General features: G+C 46.1%; 1 protein-coding gene across 26 annotated transcripts in view; it reads left to right on the top strand.

Annotated features, from left to right (window-relative positions):
- Window positions 1-17,032, top strand: part of NRXN1 (neurexin 1) — a 730,400-nt gene that overhangs the window by 661,279 nt on the left and 52,089 nt on the right. Inside the window, exon 1 of one of the 26 annotated variants that reach the window (XM_027782923.2) lies at window positions 12,457-12,525. The exons of 24 other annotated variants lie outside the window; for them this stretch is intronic. In XM_027782923.2, coding sequence (XP_027638724.1) covers window positions 12,493-12,525 — 33 coding nt within the window. In that variant the 5' untranslated portion in view covers window positions 12,457-12,492. Of the gene's footprint in view, window positions 1-12,456; window positions 12,526-17,032 lie in introns of those variants that run through there. One more of the 26 variants, XM_027782926.2, reaches the window with a different exon arrangement.

Raw genomic sequence — 17,032 nt, 5'->3', positions numbered from 1 at the left:
TTCCTTTTTTCTACAGGGACCGTGACATTTATCCCGATCCCTCTGGTGGTGTGGGTGGTATTGTTGCAGATTATTCTGGCCTCTTGTTCCTCTCTTCCTTTTCGTTATCATTGTGCCTGACTCTGTTCTTGTTGCTCTTGTTGTCTTTATAAATCAGTAGATAAGACCTTCTTCCATCTGATTCAGGATAAAGGCTGTAGCTGGCCATAAGGTGAAGTCAGGACTTTAGACGCAACCTGCCAGGGATAGAAAAGCCAGTACCTTCCTCCCAGCTGATGAGCTGGTTGATTGCAAGTCTCGCTTCTTCCTTGAGACTCCCTAACTTTAACGAACAGCAGTAAAAAGGTAGCCCAGGAGTGGCTCAAAAAATGGAGGTGAGATGATTAGGCATGAGATAAAGAAAGGAGGCATCATCAATATGGAGAAAATGAGGGTATCACGTGGAATGACCCTGAGGACTGGGGTAGGAGCAGAGAGATGAATTCATTAGTATCAAATGCAAAATCACATACTTAAGAATAACAAGATATTCAGCTACAAGTTAATTGCTCGTCAGTTAGAAAAGAATGAAAAGTAAAAGCATGCAATGTGCTAAATGGCAACAGGATGAGTAAGGTGGAGCACTGTGGCCGTGGAAAAGTCAATTGTGCAGCTGGCCGGTGTCGAGGGCGAGCCAGCTGGTGAGGATCTTGTCCTATGAGAGAAAAAAAAAAAAAGTGGGAGCTCCTCCAGCCAGTCACCCCAGCTTTTCATGGCAGTTGCAGCACACCAGTACTCTGCATCCACTGGAAATGTGTGTGGTTTTGTCCCAGTGCCGATCAAAAAAACACGGCGTTAAGGGAGTTACCGTAGAGCCTAAGAGCCGCTGCGAGTTCCCGTCCTTGCTCATCTGATGTCATCTAGCTTACATTTCCATCCTCTAGAATAATGTAGCTTGACTAGAATTGAGAATAAATTAATAAGGGAGGGGAGAGAACTATTTATGCCAAAAGATTGAAGCAACATGAGAGAAAACTGGGATAAAATGACAACAGATAAACTCAGGTTGGGAATAAAAAGTGGGTCTTGAGAGTGGTGTTCTAGTAGGAGCAACAGTCAAAAGGGAACTGGTGTGACCAGTTGATAAAAAGGTCCTGTACTGGTGGTGGTAAGGGCCCATTGAACCAGGAGGTCCCATCCAGCTCTGCCTTCCTGTAGGGGCACCCTGGCTGGAAGGGGCTTGGGGACATCTCTGGTCCAACCTCTCCCACTCAGAGGGAATGGTCCTACTGGGAACTGCATCCAAACAAGAATGACCTGACATGGCATTTGGCAAAAAACAGCTAAAGAAGATTTTACAAAGAAATAAATGTTAGGGCAGTAAGCAGGACCCAGAGATTTTTTCCAACCGAACTTTGGTTCCCAGTGGCACCATGACTTTGAAGGGGTGTTTAAGCCTTTGCTTTGGGTTTCTGACACCAGAAACCTCTCAGTCGTGTGTTCCTGTTAGACCCCGAGCTCCTCAGAGCTGAGACTGTGCTTATATTTTGCACTAATTAAACATATAGCTATAATTAAAAAAATGAAATAAATTGGATCACCAGTTGTGGACTTCAAGGTAAAATAAATTGAATGTGAAATTTATATCAATTATAAGCATAGTGACTCTTGACTTTTTATTATATATACACAAGCGTTTTCATCTGTACCCTGCATATTTTTTTTAAAGTCTGTTTCCATCCTGTCACGTCTTGATTATTTATGCATTTACTACAGCAGTGTTTTATTAAATATTGAGGTTTGTGATTTAAACCAGAGTGTGATTTGAGTTGTAAATATTTCTTACGGACCTAAAGGCTTAAATTTAACGTTAGGCTGGTTTTATTTATTTTTATTGTTTTAATTTTATAGCAAGACCAAGCGAGGGTATGCTTAGCTTATTAGCCATAAATGAGGAAATAGTGCAGCTATGCTGTCAAGGAAATGAAAGAGCATAGAAAATACGTTCAGGACTATTTAGTTAATGTTTTTACTCCGCATTGTCCTACTTTCATTCTGGAGTCTTCTTTAAAGCACAGAAGACATTTTTGATAGACAAAGAATAATTATCCTGGTTGCTCTCAATTACATAAATACACACTTCTCGGAGGCCAAATAAATTTCAGTGATGTTGTTTAAACAAAATTAAGGGGGCGGGGGGAGAGGTCTGAGTAGGTGAAGTGCCTCTTTTTGTAATCTGTGAATATGTGAATATCGTGACAGAAGGTATATTCCTGCTTCTTTGTTAAAGTTAGGTGTCTTCGGTGGCATTAAGATGGGCGCCCTAACGGAGCCTGGAGAGCGCCCGGCTCTGCTGCCCAAGGATGCTGCTGCTCCACGCAGCTCTTCTGCAGCTTCTCTTTACAAGGCTTCGGCAGAGAAACCTTAACCTGTCGGGGAGCCCTGAGGGATGATAATGTACTCCTTCCCTTCCCTTCTTTGAGCAAAAAAAACCCTCCTGTGGCCAAGGAGCTCTCCCTGGCGCAGGAGGAGGTACCACCTCCAGCAGTCAGAGCACGCCTGACCTCCGGGGCTTAGCTGGGCAAAGCAGCCATCAATTTTACTGCAAAGGAAAGAAGAAGATGCAGATTTGCATTTCGCTTGTTTTGATTCTGCTATTTAAAACTAATCTTGGGTAGCTTTTTTATTTTCTTGAAAGCTGCTTGTACTGACTAGCCCTTGGTATTTGTCAAATTCTTTGTTTCCTCCACGTATTCCCTGCTGGCCTACTCAGAAGCTAGTTAAATTATGAGGATTATTCAGAGCTGCACTGGATAATAAAATGGTCTATTGATTAGTAGACTTCTAATTACTTGTCTCTTAGCATGAAAGAGAAATAAGGAGATTTGATAGTAAACAAAGCAGAAAACAAATAGGGTGTTTCCAACATGTAGGGGTATACATGCTTGTGTGTGGCCTCGTACATGAATATTGTAATTTCCAGTTTATCATCATGAGCTTATTTGACTGCTTACAGAGCTGTGACCTGCACAAGCAGCCTGTTTGACAGATAATCAGCCAAAAAAATACAACTCCTTTTTTTTTTTATTTTTTTTCCCTGAAATACCCCGCGTACGCACTGGAAGAATAACATCATGATGAGCAATATGCTTTTGATTTTTCATGTCTTCTTGTAATGAAATGAAAGTTAAGGCTAATTTGTGTTTTAACTAGGTATGTACCGATAGAAATGAATATAAATAGTGTGTCAGAGTTTTAGCTTGAAAAATGGTGAACACCAGTAGGTAGGTAAACCTTTCTACTTGCACCACATGCCTCTGTACTCATTCAATATGCCAGATTATCTCTGTCTTCCATAAAGAACAATGCATAGTATGTATTCCACCTTCAAACCAGTTTCTCTAACAGCACTCATCTTAAAGATGTGCGTGAAATTTTTAAGGATGCAGATCTACAAGCACAGAAGCCTTGCCCAGGAGGAGAGTTGGTGCTGACATCCTCTCCTCCTTCCTTAACACTGACTGGCAAGGTGATGGTAACGCTGCTCTTGGGAGGACCTCTCACTTGTGCTTGTAGGTGACTCTGCTTCCCAGAGAGGTATGAAATCAGAGGACAGACTCTGGGATGTCTGGAAAAAACAAAGATTTAAATCCTGGGAGAACTGCTGTTGATTTCAGAAGAACCAGGATTTCTCACCCAGCCCTTTAATGCCTCTGCCATGATCCACAAAAGTCTTTCCATGAATTTGTATGGGCTCTGCATGCCTGTCTTAGGGTTTTGGGGGTTTGGGGTTTTTTTTTTCCCCTAATGTCTTTCTTTGAATTCTATGAACTTCAAACAAAAAACAACTACTACCCAACAACAACTCTGTATAGCTCTTGCCCATGGCAAAGTGGCTGAGCCAAAACAGTAATTTAAGTACAGTGTGAACATCACGTAATTTTCATGAAGTATTCAAATTCCTTTTTTTGTGGGGGAATTTTCTTTCTTTCATTTTCTTAGAGCTACCCAAGTACCAAGCTCAGTTTCCTGTTCTGTTATGCTCTTTTATAGAATACAAGTTTCTCATTCAGAAATGAAGTGGTTCCCATTGCTTTTAATTTTGCCTGTGGGTTGATCTGACTGTGGTGTCGTTTGCATGGCTCTTCTTGCTTGCCTTCTAGTCTCCTCCGTGGTAAAACCCCTTCCCTTTTAAACCGGGCTGCTGGCAGAGAGGCAGGTGAGCAGCCCTGTGCTTCGTAGATGCCAGCAGCCCTGTCAGCCCATCAGTCTCCTCATCTCCCATCACCCGGAGGTTGACGTCAGAGCGAGATACTCTCTGCTAAATGTGAATTCCTTCATTAGTTTTGCACTCTTCCTCTAGGCCTGTAATTAAAGCCCTCCTGATAACCAGCACACAACCGTACCCATTAATTAGCTCTTCATTTGAAGGTTCCTCTCTCAGTGTTGCCATCCTCATCAGCTTACGGGAGGCTCAGCTCCCTTCAGCCGCTGCTTGCATCTGTTACCCAGCTATCCTTCCCATCCCAACCCAAGCCAGGGGCCCAAGGAAGCCCTTAGCATCACTACGCTGAGGGACACCCCGCTTTACGGGGTCCGCGCGTTTGTGGGAGCCTCGGTAGGTTGTCAACAGCTGCTTTGTTTTTCCGCAGAGCAGTGGAAAGAGGCAGCCCAGGCTCTGCTGTTTACCTGCTGGGACAGTCACAACAGGTTTCTGATTAAACAAGCAGCAGCCAGCCACCCAGTCTCGGCGGGCTTCTCTGCATTAGGGGATAATGGAAGCGTTTACTAACAGCCAAAGAAATTATTTATTAGGATATGAAACCTTTAATTTAGAAGGAAGGTTTCACATTCTCTTTTTTTTTTTCCTTATACTCCCACTCTGCAAAATGTAGCAAGGCCAAAAATTAATGCATTTGTACATCTATTGCTAAGTTATGTGGGTGTCTCTGAAAAGGTATGATTTTGAAGTAGAACAAATGATATATTCATATCAATCTTCTCTGAACAACAAGGTTTTAGAAACGCGAAGATCAAGATCAATCAAAGCCAGTATATGACGTTCTCTGCTCTGCTAAACCATTTTATAAATGTTGAAATTGCAACAAGAATTCCCCAGCTGCTAAAGCTAGCTCTGATGGAGCAGGGCAAAGCCACGCCTGGGGAAAATATGCTGGAAGTTGAGACTTCGCCTTTCTTTCTGCTCTCTGGTGCAACAGGTTTGTGTCTTAGGGTACGCGTTTCACCATCTGTAAAGATGCTGGTGCAGGCAGTTGGCCCTGTTACCCACAGAGGAGGCTGACACGGGGGGGTAAAGTCTTTCCTGACCCTGCCAGAGCTGATGAGAGAATCCCTGTGAATGTCATCATCTCTGAAACACACAATCGTGCTGAAACAGTATCGAATGTTGACAAAGGTATCGATGGTATAACTAGCTTTATTGTTTGCAGAATATCCCCATCTGCAGTTGCTCCCGGTTTATTTATTTATTTATTTGTGCACACACAGACGCGCGTGCTGTACCCAGGAGGAAAGAACACAAAGACTTTTTTTCTTTATTTGTTTTGCTTGGTCTTAGCTGGGGGAAGCAAACGTGACCTCGGACATGCCGAAGGGCACAGAGCAAAAGTCATATGTGGGGCTTGCTCTTCTCATTGTCCCCCGGCTCCTGGCTTCTGCTTTCACCCCATTGCAACTTCTTGTTGTATCTTCTGGAAAACACACCTTGCTGGTGTGCTGCTGCAGGCACCAGAGCTCTTCCTCCCCTTTCCTTTGGGTCCCGCTGCTCTTTGCAGGAGGAGAAAACCTTTACGCAATTTAGAAGTGTGTTTTTGCCTCAGCCATGGCAAGCTTGACCCTGTTCCCTGGGCTCACCTATCCTGCTGAGCCTTCGGAGATAATTCAGGTTCCCCAATAAACCTGGAGCTCCAGCTGACACCCACAGAAACCAGAACAGCACCTGTAAAATCACTGCGGTGGGTTGGAAATAACAAAGGACAGAGGTTTGGTCGGTGGCTGCTCTGCACTGCCTTTGCCCCCCCCAGAAGCAGGCAGGGTCCCGGGAATCCCTGCCGGCACCTGGGGCTGGTTCATTTAGGACCTTGTGACCTGCACAGAGGTGCAGCTGGGGCAGAAATAAGGCAGGTGATGTCTTTGTGAGTTTATAGGTGGTGAAAACCAGGTGCAAGTTAAGGCAGCCCTAATACTTTCCAGATTGAAAAAAAAAAGGGGGTCAAACCTCTTTCTCCCAGCCCGCACAGGATACCAAGGGTGAGTACTTTCTGCGTGTCACACCTGGTATGTCTGTGTAGCTAGAGAGGCAAAATGGCTCTTTGTGAATAATTAGATATTGTCATTCTGGATTATTTTTAGCATTTTATTGTATTTATTTTATTTTATATTTATTTTATTAGCAAAACGTGGGCACAATACCTCCAGATTTCAGAATGCTGTTCTGAGCTTGTTTGTCTCATGCAGTCTTTGATTATCTATGTTTATATATTTATTTATTTATCCCCGCGCCCCCCCCCCCCCCCCCCCAAGGGTATCATACGCTGTTTTTCAGTATCTCCTTTTGACCATAGGATCCATTGAGGAACAAAATTTGTTCCTCTTTCTTCTACAGGTGTTCAGCTTTAAACAACCTTCCACCCGTGTTTAATTTTGCCTTTTCAAAAATGCTGAGGTTTGCAGTTGTTTACTTTTAATCATCCTTGAAAAGATTTCAATACAAGTAGCTGACTTCTTCCCGCTTCCTCGGTCTCTCTCTGTGTCTCTTCCCATGTAATTTGTCCCCTCCACTCTAGATAAAGCACCAAGTACTTATGACTAAACCAGAAAGGTATGAGCAATCAGGTAGTGTTGATATTTGCAAAGGTAGGAAATGTAATTTATGGAGACAATTGAGACAAAGTAAAGGTGCCCGATATAATTAGCATACTAGCTGCATATCATCAAGTTTTCCCTGTGTATTATTGTGAATGTGTTGATTAACCAGGTGTAGAAGTATTTGGAAAGACCAGGGGGAAAAAAAGGTAGGGAAAATAAGTAGGAGGTAATCGGAAGCGGAGAACGAAAATATATGTGTGCCCAGCAAAACGAGTACATTTCATCTGTTTCTTGGCGGTACGGGCTTTGGGACTAGAGCCTGATGGCAGCTGTTAGTTCCAAATAGGTAGGATTGATCTAAATTATGGTTTCTTGAGAGGGTAATTTTTTCTGACGACAGTTTTTCTGCTTCCATTTGCTTAAAGAAGGGGGAGGATCTTGACCTTTCAAGCAGTGGAATGCAGTTCTCTTAAAGGTTTTCATCACTGTCGAACTTGTTTCCCTACGATCCACGGGAACAGAGGTACCTGCCAGGCGGGCTGATGGGTGCCGTTTGGCTGACGGTGTGATGGGAAAGTTCAGACCTCCAGGAAGGAGATTACAGACCTCCTGCCAGAAGGGGGTAATTTTGTCACAGGTACAGAGTGCACCGAGTGTTACACAGATGACAGAAAGTGTTGACACTGGCATTTATTTCCCAGAGTTTGGTAGTTCAGCAGAGCGGAGCCTGGCAGAAGTCTGCAGGGGCAAAGCAAAGAAGGTGTCACATTGATGACATCCCAAATTCTGTCCCGGTTCTCTAAAAAGCATAAGGCTACCTCCTTAATGCCAGCCCTCTCCAGACAGGAATGAATTTGCATATGGGTAATTACAAAGGTAAAACTCACTGTAGGCTGCAGATCCACGTGCACCTCAAAGCTGTTAAATGTTTCCCATAGAGGTGACTGGGCGTCAGCGGGGGCCGTTGAGCGTGACAGTGATGCTACTCTCAAGCCAAAATGCCAGTTTAATCCCCAAGGACGCGTAGAAGTTTATATTTGAAACTCACATAACTTTCACGTTTGTTAAGAGCATTACAAGTGGTGGTTACTGTGCTTCAGCCTGTACGGTAGCTCTCGAGGGCTGCAGCTACGTGTGCACATGGATGCGCGTATTGATAAACTCCTGCAGACTGTCCGGTGCTTTCTGGCTTTGGTTTGGGGGTTTCATCACACAAAGTTTAAGTATGTGATTTGTTCGTGCAGAGATTAATCCTGTATTAAAAAATCTAATTCTCATCTCAAACCGCTTAATTTGTGCCCGCCCTTAGCTTTAAAGTGTAAGAACTTAAGACTTCCACCTCTGTCTGAATTGTAGGTGCAATTGTTTATTATATAAAATGGTATCTGAAAAAAAAAAATAAAAAAAAGGGGGGGCTTTCTTGCTCTTGGGTAGATCTTTTTCCTAGATCAATTACAATAATTTTAACTGCCTGTTCTGTGCGGTAGCAAGGATTTTAATGATGGTATGTCTGTACAGTTCTTGTCTAGTTAATGAAATGTGTAGCATATTTAGAATTAAATCAGATCTCAGGTTTGGCTTCTGTTCTCCGTTGTGTGTATTGGATTTTATGTCATTTTTTTGGTGTAGGTTCTGCATTTTAATGCTGCATAATGCTGGTTCTGCATTTTAGTAACTATATAGATTTGTTTTTGTGATACTTACCACAATGTCCCTTGCTATGTAATATATGCGGTACTACTCATGCCATACTACTCATTTCCTGTCCCTCGCTGCATCAACAAGCAGGGGTTTGAGCAGTATTTTGTATATATTTAGCGAAGTATATATATTCAGGAAAACTCATGTACAGCCTGAGAGCGTGTACTCAAGTGAATTCAAGTTCATCGCTTTTTTGAATTTAGCATTATTTTTTTATATATATATTTGGACTTGATTCAACAAAGCACTCGGGAATCTACTTAAAGTAAACTCACAAGTTCCTGAGTGTAAAGTCAGGTGCATTTCTAACTGCTTTGCCCTACTAAGCCCATAACGCTTACAGTGTCTTCACGTCCTTTGGGTAAAATCTGTCCCAACCACAATGTCTTGTATCTCTGTATCACGCTGTAGTAGTGTCACCCATGACACACATACAGCTGCATCTCCATGGAAAACAAAGAAAAACACCCTGAACTTGGTTAGATGGAGGGGTATTCCAACAGGAGGAATTCCATTACAAGCTGGGTGTCGCTGGGCTCCCAGAATCTGTGTGTTACGCCTTTCTGACCTAGCGTGGCTCACGGCAAGCTGCACTCTGCGGCATTTCTGCCAGCACTTCAAGGCAAGGCTTCCCAAAGAGCATCCCATCCTCACAGACAGCTTCTCAGCGTTTGGGAGGAGTCGGGATCTGCCACCCTTCCCTTATACCATTGCTGTTATTGCTACGTTAGAATAACAGCACATGGCACATATGACAGTCCGTTACTGTTAACGGTGTTACGGTAGAATCACACTACCAAAAAGTGCCTCGAGCCAAATATCACAGATAATTTAGTCCTGTCTTTCAGGAAGGTGCATTCTGGGGTTAATGACAGCTGGACTTACTGGATATGAAAGGACCACTTGAAACAGTATTCAGTATCCTCATTTAGATATTTTTTCTTAATGAATATAGCAGCGGGTTCCATGTTTGTTTGGCCCCCTAGATGAACTCCTTTCACTGCAGACACAGCCCTGGCAGGACTTGCTTTCAGGCAACCCAGAGCCAGGGATGCCGGTGCCACCAGGGCAGTCGGAGCAGGGCTGCAAAGGGTCAGCATTGCCCTGGCTGTGCTCTGCCCTGGTCCTTGGGAAGGGAGGGACGGAAAAGGCTGGAAGGTTTGACTGCTGCCACCCCTGCAGCAAAACATCGCACAAGCAGCCCCCATCGTTACAGCCTGGCTGTGTCCTCTGCCATCTTCACACGGGGAAGGGTGTGGGGTGGTGGGGTCTGGGGGTTTCTAGGGTGCTCCTCGGCGGGCCAAGGGTGCTCTGGGTGGAAACGCTCAGTGATGTCCAGCTGGGGGGGACCTATCAAAATACAACATCCATCTCCAGGGCACCTTCGAATTTTGCTGGCCCACACTAGAAGAAAGCAAACTTGGGAAACAAAGTGTAGAACTGGCACAGTGCCTTGAAGGTCACCAGCCTCAGGGCCAAGAGTCCATTCCTGCCTCTCTAAGAGGCTCAGGGCAGTGACTTATTGTAGAGGAATGAAGCTGGGTTAATTAGCATTGATAACGTACAGCTGTGGGCTGGCTTCAGGGGCGGTGGGTTGGCCGATGTAGATGAGGTGCAGCTGTGGCTGGTTCTGTGAAGTGGTTGAGAGCCGATGGGGGGGGGGGGGGGGGGGGGGGGGGGCGGGAGCAGCTGAAGAAGAAGCAGAAAATGCATGCCCTGGGTGGGGAGAGATGAGAAGGCGGCAGCAGAGGGACTGGCGTGAAGAGTGTGCTGGTATGAGATGGTAAAAGACCTTGCTGCAGCTGGCTAGTTTGGAGAGGGCTGCAACAACTTCTCTCCAGCGAGCACCGCACAGCACCCATGTTGGACGGGCAGCCCCGCCGCTTCCAGCAAGCCGTGCGGCGTTGTGTTCAGCATCCGCTTTGTTGCGACTGAATTGCAGCCTCGTGGGTGTATGTAGGCGGCCCCCGTGTCCTGTAAGGAGCCACCGAGCTTCCATTGCGCTGGGTTCTTCTTCAGTTCATCGGGAAAGGAAAACTGCAGACACCTATTACATGGGCTTAAAATTTAATAACTGTACATTAAAAATCAAGGCGCTGCTATGCACGGCTACCAAATACACTGAGCCACGCACCTTTGGGTGGAACGTGGGTCTGGGGTTAGAGGAGGGAGATGTTTTTCCTGCAGACGGGACCTTACCGATCCGTTTGGTTTTCTGTGATAACGGATATGGAGCCGCAGCCTTAGCTTTGTTTTACTGCCATGTGCTTTGGCCATTAGCCGTCACGCGCCTGCAGAGGGGTGGTTTGTTGAATGGTGTTGCACGTTCCAAACGCCTTCAGAAAGATGCAAACTGGTGCCGCTGAGCTGGACGCAAGAGGGTAAGGCCTGTCAGGGCAACCTTATCGGCTGCGAGCTGCCGTTAGGGGAGCTGCAAAGGCAATTTCACGCGACTTTTTCATATCGTGCTTGTCCTTCGCCTTAGCACGGCTGTCCATTACTGAAAGCAGTGTTGGCAAAGCCCTGCAGGACAGTAAGGTTGGCACCTGGCAACTGTTAACTCCTGCAGCTGTTTGGATTCGCTAAAATGGTGAAGTTAAAAATGGGGAAAAAAAGGGGGGAAAGATTTGCAGTGGGACAAATCAAAATACGACTGTATTGTTTTCAAAGGCATGGTTTCCAAAAGTGGGCTGGGCGTCACGGCTGGGTTTTGGGGGTCGTCGGCACTTGGACTGAACGGTGCTCGCGGGTCACTTGCTTTGCTGGGGTTGCCCCAGCACCTCGGGGTGCTGGGTGGGTGATGGCCATGGCGATGGCGGGTGCGTATGGCAGGTGGGGGTCCAGGGGGCAGCCCAGATGCCACCCTGCCACACTGTGGGTGTCACACACGGGGTGGCTCCGAAATGAAGGCGAATGCTTCCATTTTGTGGGGTTCGGTGGGCTTGGTCGGGGGTGGGATGGGGTGGGGGGGGGAGTGTGTCTGTGGTTTATTCTTCAGACCTCTACTGTTAAAGCGCTTGATGACGCTGCTGTCACATGTTGATGTCACACCGCCTGAGCCACCCCACCGCAATGACAAAAGCCACACACACACCCCCCTCCACGAACCGCCGGCCCCCCCCTCACCCACCTACACCCCCCCACCCCCCCCTCTCCCACCCCCTCTCCACACATACCCTCCACCCATCCTCACCCACCCCTCCACACACCGCCACCCACCCCCCGCGCTCACCCACCTGGACAGCTCCCATCCCACCTCCCACCCACACCCCCCTCCACCCATCCACATCCACCCACCCCCCACCCTCATCCACCTACACACCCTCCACCCCCCTCCACGCACCCCCTCATACACACCCTCCACCGCCCTCACCCCCCCACCCGCTCCACGCACACCCCTCCACACACCACCTCCCACCACCCACCCCCTCCACACACACCCCTAACCCCCCACACCCCGCCCCCACAGACAAACCCTCCACACATCGCCACCCCCCCCACACCCCTTCCCTGCCGGCGCGGGGAATGCGCGCTCCCGCCCGCTGCCCCCTGCCCGGCGGGGCGGGGCCGGCCCGGCCGCGCCCGGCTGCGCTCGGCTCCGCCCGGCCGCGCTCGGCTCCGCTCGGCTCCGCCCGGCCGCGCTCGGCTCCGCTCGGCTCCGCCCGGCCGCGCTCGGCTGGGCTCGGCAGCGCGGCTGCCGCCGGCGGCTCCGCGCAGTGTCCGCCCCGCTGCGCGCCCCCTGCGCGGCCGGCGCGGCCATTGGCTTGCCTCGCCGCCGCCGCCGCCCGTGCGCCGGGCACTGATAGGCCGGGCGGATGCGCAGGCAATTCATCATCCCCGGCTCCCGCGGCGGCAGGCAGCGCGCCTGTCACCAGTATTGATTTCAGAGGATGGACTAAAATTTCCTAGGATTTCCATTAAGAATTAAGGGGAGGAAAAAAAAAAAAAAAAAAAGCTATAAGCACGCAGGGTAGCCAGGCAGACATGGATATGAGATGGCACTGTGAAAACTCTCAGGTAGCTTCTTCTCTCACTGCCGATGCAGAGCGCAGGCGAAGCACTGCAGCATGCAGGGTTTAAGATACCATTAGTCTGACAGCGAGGAGGAAAGAGAAAGAAAAGGAGAGAAAGGAAAAAAAAAAAAAAAAGGCATTTGCACCGATTACTGAAAATGACTTTTTTTTTTTTTTTTTTAAATTAGAATATGTCTCCTTGGAGATTGCATGTCATTAATATTAAGAGCAAATTTCTGCACGATATCTGTTTTAAATATAGAAAAGCTTTTAAATTGTATTTTTAAATTTTTTGTTGTTGTTGTTCTGCTCCAAGAAAATAACGCTTTGGTACCCAGAGCATGGATGCTTCGTTTTTTTCTCTTTTGCTTTTTTTTCTAAAATAGAGATGGGTTTTAGCATGGTTGCTACAAACGAGTATAAAGGGAAGGCAAATTGAGAAGGATCAAATAAAAGCATGAATAAAAACTGCTTCAAATATTTGCCAGGCTGCTTTCTTTTGAATAATCTAGCAATTATTTTGGCTTAAATGATGCTTAAACCCTGACCATGCATGCTTTTCATTTGGGCTCAGGATCTGCGTGTATGTGTGTGTGTATGTACGTGTGTATTTGTTTTGATTTGGTTTTTTTTTCAGTGAGCATTTGCACAACTGGAATTCCTGTGAGTTATATGCATGTTTTTGATAAGAAAAATTGCATACAATGAATGACTGTATCTGATGGACTAATATGTCGTGATATATAATGCAAAGTAGCTTCATTTTTAAATGAGTCCGTTCTAATCTTTCGGGGGAGGGGAAAAATCGCTGCATGTTTATGCCAATGGAAGTGTTTGTGTAATTTTTAAAGGTTGACGGTTTATCTGCTTGTTTGTGACACTGGAGAGCAAAGAGGGGGGCGGTGGTGGTGGTGTTCATTCCTTTATTTATTTATTTGTTTGTTTGTTTATTTATTCAATCGTTAATAACAAACCTCCAAGGCATCTAATTTAAAAGAGCTCGGGTTCCAGAGGTGCCGGCGTTACCTGCAGAGGGGAGCAAGGCGTGTGGCTGTGCGGGAGCGCTCGGCCCCTTTGGGGAGCTGTGTGATCTGCTCTGGCTCCCCCAGTCTCCCCAAGAAGAGTTAAAACGCCGTGGCACTGTCGCGCCTGCGTGTGCCCTGGGGATTCTGCTGGCAAAACCAGAGCTGGCGCCAGGTGGGACTGGGACGGGGTATCGCGATAGTGAGCGAGGATTAAGGTGAGGACGAGGCTTGCCCAAAGGGGTAAAGGGGCTTTTCGAAAGCAAGGGAGCAGCAGCTTCTGTCTGTACATAAATGTCTGATTTTCCTCCCATCAGACAGAAAGGAAAGGGGGAAAAGCTTCCCCGCTACGTTGTTTTCTTTCGAATGACTCGGAGGATAATGAAGCGGGGAAGACGGTTGGCCAGATTGATCCCAGTTTCCAGGTTGTGGTGTTGAGAGGAGCTGCGGTTTGGGGGGGCTTTTCTCATGCCTGTGAAAAGGTTACCTGCTGACCTGGATCTAAGCTATCTTTTTTTTTTTTTTTTTTTTTTTTTTTTTTTCTGGGTTCCACTGCAGTTTTGGGGCTGAGGATCCAAGCTCTGTCCCTTTGGTGTGCTGGGTGTGTTGTACAGTCCTGTTCGCATTTGCCAGCTGGGGTTCCTCAGAGTTCTGCCATCAAGCCAGGGCTTGGTTGTTGGGGTTTTTTTAACCATGTGCGTTTGAATCTCTTGATATGCAGTTCTATAAAGCAGCTCTTCTCTCATTGCACCGGGCTAATCCATACCTGGGTTTGCTCTTCCCATAGTGTTTTACCCCCCAAAAAAAATATTTCGGGTGGTTAAGGGTTTTCCCATGCCAAATAGTTCTGGCCTGTTGGTCTCAGGCCACTGTTCAAGTTCAGGCTGAAAACTTTTGTGAATTCAGTTTGCCGTTCCCAGCTCTGTTCCTAATAGTCTTCCACATCACCCAGGCATCATATATAATTTGACACAGCTGACAGCATCTACTTGGAAGAGGCTGAGGGCTGAGCCAGAGTGGAAATTGAATTGCGTCTCAACTCCCTAATATTAATGATCCTTCCAGGTCAGCACAGGAGTAATTGCCAGGGCATCTGAGGAATTGTCCATTAAATCCATTAAACCGCCTAGATGGTAGCTCACCTGTGGAGAGATGCATCCCCATAACATCCAAAAAATGAATTCCATTTGCTTAATACAAGGTCAGTGGCGTTACGAATATCTCAGAAGCCAACGTTTGGTCTCGAGTTTAATATCAAGTGATCTCGCTGGTATTTTAAGATTGATTATGAGTAAGGCTAGGCAGATTTGCCTTAGCTGTGTCTGAAAAATAAATCCATACACAAATCTGGTTTGTGACTGTACCTTGAAGGTAAGCCTGTATTTCTGTAAAGGTACACTCTTATCTAAAGCCTTGTGGTATAAAGCAAGGAAAGAAAAGTTGATGTTGTCGAGGTTATTTTTAGTCCTTGAGGTATCTGCGCCTTTGAAATAACCCATCAATCGGTCAAGTTTGTACACACTGGGGCGACCTGATGAGGTGGGCAGCTGGACCTTTAAATCCAAGATCAATATTCAACAGGAATTCACAGGAGACAAACAGCCTAAGGACAATGTTTAAAAACTCAGCTGTGCTTTATGTCTCGGAGTAATGCTGATTTAGCAAGAAATCCCAGTCACAGTGCGAGGGGATTAATTTTTTGACCTTGTGCCTTTGAGATGACATAAAAAGTTAAAGAGTTGTCAGTGTGGCTTTGCTGCAGGTAGGGAAGGTGGAGGAGGTTCAGCCATCCTCTGTTGCCATCACAAAAGGTACCCAGGTGGAGTACCAAGGAACAGAGATGCGCAGGAAGGACTGAAATACTGATGATTCAAAATAAGAATCACATTTTGCTGAACGTGGTTCTGTCCCAGGTAGGTGATTTAAGAAAAATACCAACACGAGGGGTGTGGTGACAGGGATGAGGGAATGCTCTAACCTGCTGCAGTCCAAATGGGAGATGTCTTCTAGGACATCTTGGACCGCTACCTGTTCATCTGCCCTTTCTCTCTTCACAGCTGCTGAAAATCATGGTGGTTTTGTTCAACAGCCATGTAAACTGTAGCTGCTCCGTGTCCTCAAAGGATTTCTCACTCTGCTGGCACCCTTCTGCCTTGGGTCACCCACTGCCACTGCTTAGAGCGGTCGGTTCCTCTCCTTAGAGCTCTTCATGTCTTCACACCGTTAGGGATGGTCTCGCCGCTCGGCTGGGTTGTGTGTATGTAAAGAAATCATTAAGGTAAATAGTTGAAGAAAACATCACATTCAGTCCCAGCCGAGCAGAAGCTTGACAGTTAGAACTTGTGATAAACAGTACATGGTTTTCATAACTTTTTGATTATGCTTGAGATACTTTATAATTATTTTTAGTTGCGCATATTAATAGAAAGTTAAGTCATTCTATTTGTTTCACGTTACTAATTCTTAAGAGTTAGCTAAGCTTTCTTCAGCGACTCACTGATCAGTTTTTCCCACACAAAAATATAATTTTACACTTGTTTGGCACGTTCAGGTGTTAGTAACTTCGGATTTCCAGCTCTGTGGTTCTGTTCTTACATTTCTGACATGGCTTCTCAATCCACAGGGTGTTTTGTCCTGCTCTTGCAAGCTGCTCTAAGCAGCAGATCCAGGAAGAGTCTCAAAAGCACAAGGGGTTGCTCTCATGGGGTAGCTTCAATGATTACAGTATTTCGCTGTTCTTTTCTGCATTGCCTCTCTCTTTTTATCTTTGTCTACATCTGCATTGTACTTTTTCTTTGTGGGATGCATAATTAGACTTAGCTATATAGTCACACACAGTTAAGTAGGGCTAATCTTTTTTTTTTTCTGATCGTATCTTGCAATCCCTTTCGGGTGAAACTTCAGGTAGGGCTTCCAATCTAGGTTCTGTATCAAGATGAGATAACATAGGGGCCGAGGGCAAAACTTAAAGTCAACAGCTTTTTGATAGGGTATGGGATGGCTGTGCAGGCAGCCAACGAAACCCTTGCAGTTACTTGTCCATCATTCCTCCAAAGGAATACTTGTTGGCATTGTTTCTGGGCAGCCCACATGCTGAGGCTGGTTAATTTTTGATGGGACATGTAAAGAAGGTCAAATTATTGTTCAGTCCCCTTACCTCCAGATTGCTTCTAGCAAGAAATACTTTTTTTTTTTTTTCCCCTCTCTACTAATGCATTAGAGTGCATAAGGGAAAAAATGCATGCAACCTTTAAAAAAAAAAAAAAAAGTGGAAAGGCCAGAGATATGAAAGTGTGTTTTATATCTGTAGGAAGTCTGGACATTGTGGACACACAGGTTAGTCCTGTGCAACAGCATGGGTGGGTTTCTAAAAAAGGTGGATTTAAGGTGAATCTCTACCATCCTTAAGGTCAGCAGAAGTTTTGTTATTGACTTTAATGACTTTAATGTCATTGACATCCCTGGCAGGAGCCTGAATAGCACAGAGTA

This window comes from Falco peregrinus, chromosome 11 (genome assembly GCF_023634155.1).
Source record: "Falco peregrinus isolate bFalPer1 chromosome 11, bFalPer1.pri, whole genome shotgun sequence".
NCBI lineage: Eukaryota > Metazoa > Chordata > Aves > Falconiformes > Falconidae > Falco > Falco peregrinus.
This window is presented reverse-complemented; position numbering and strand designations above follow the sequence as displayed.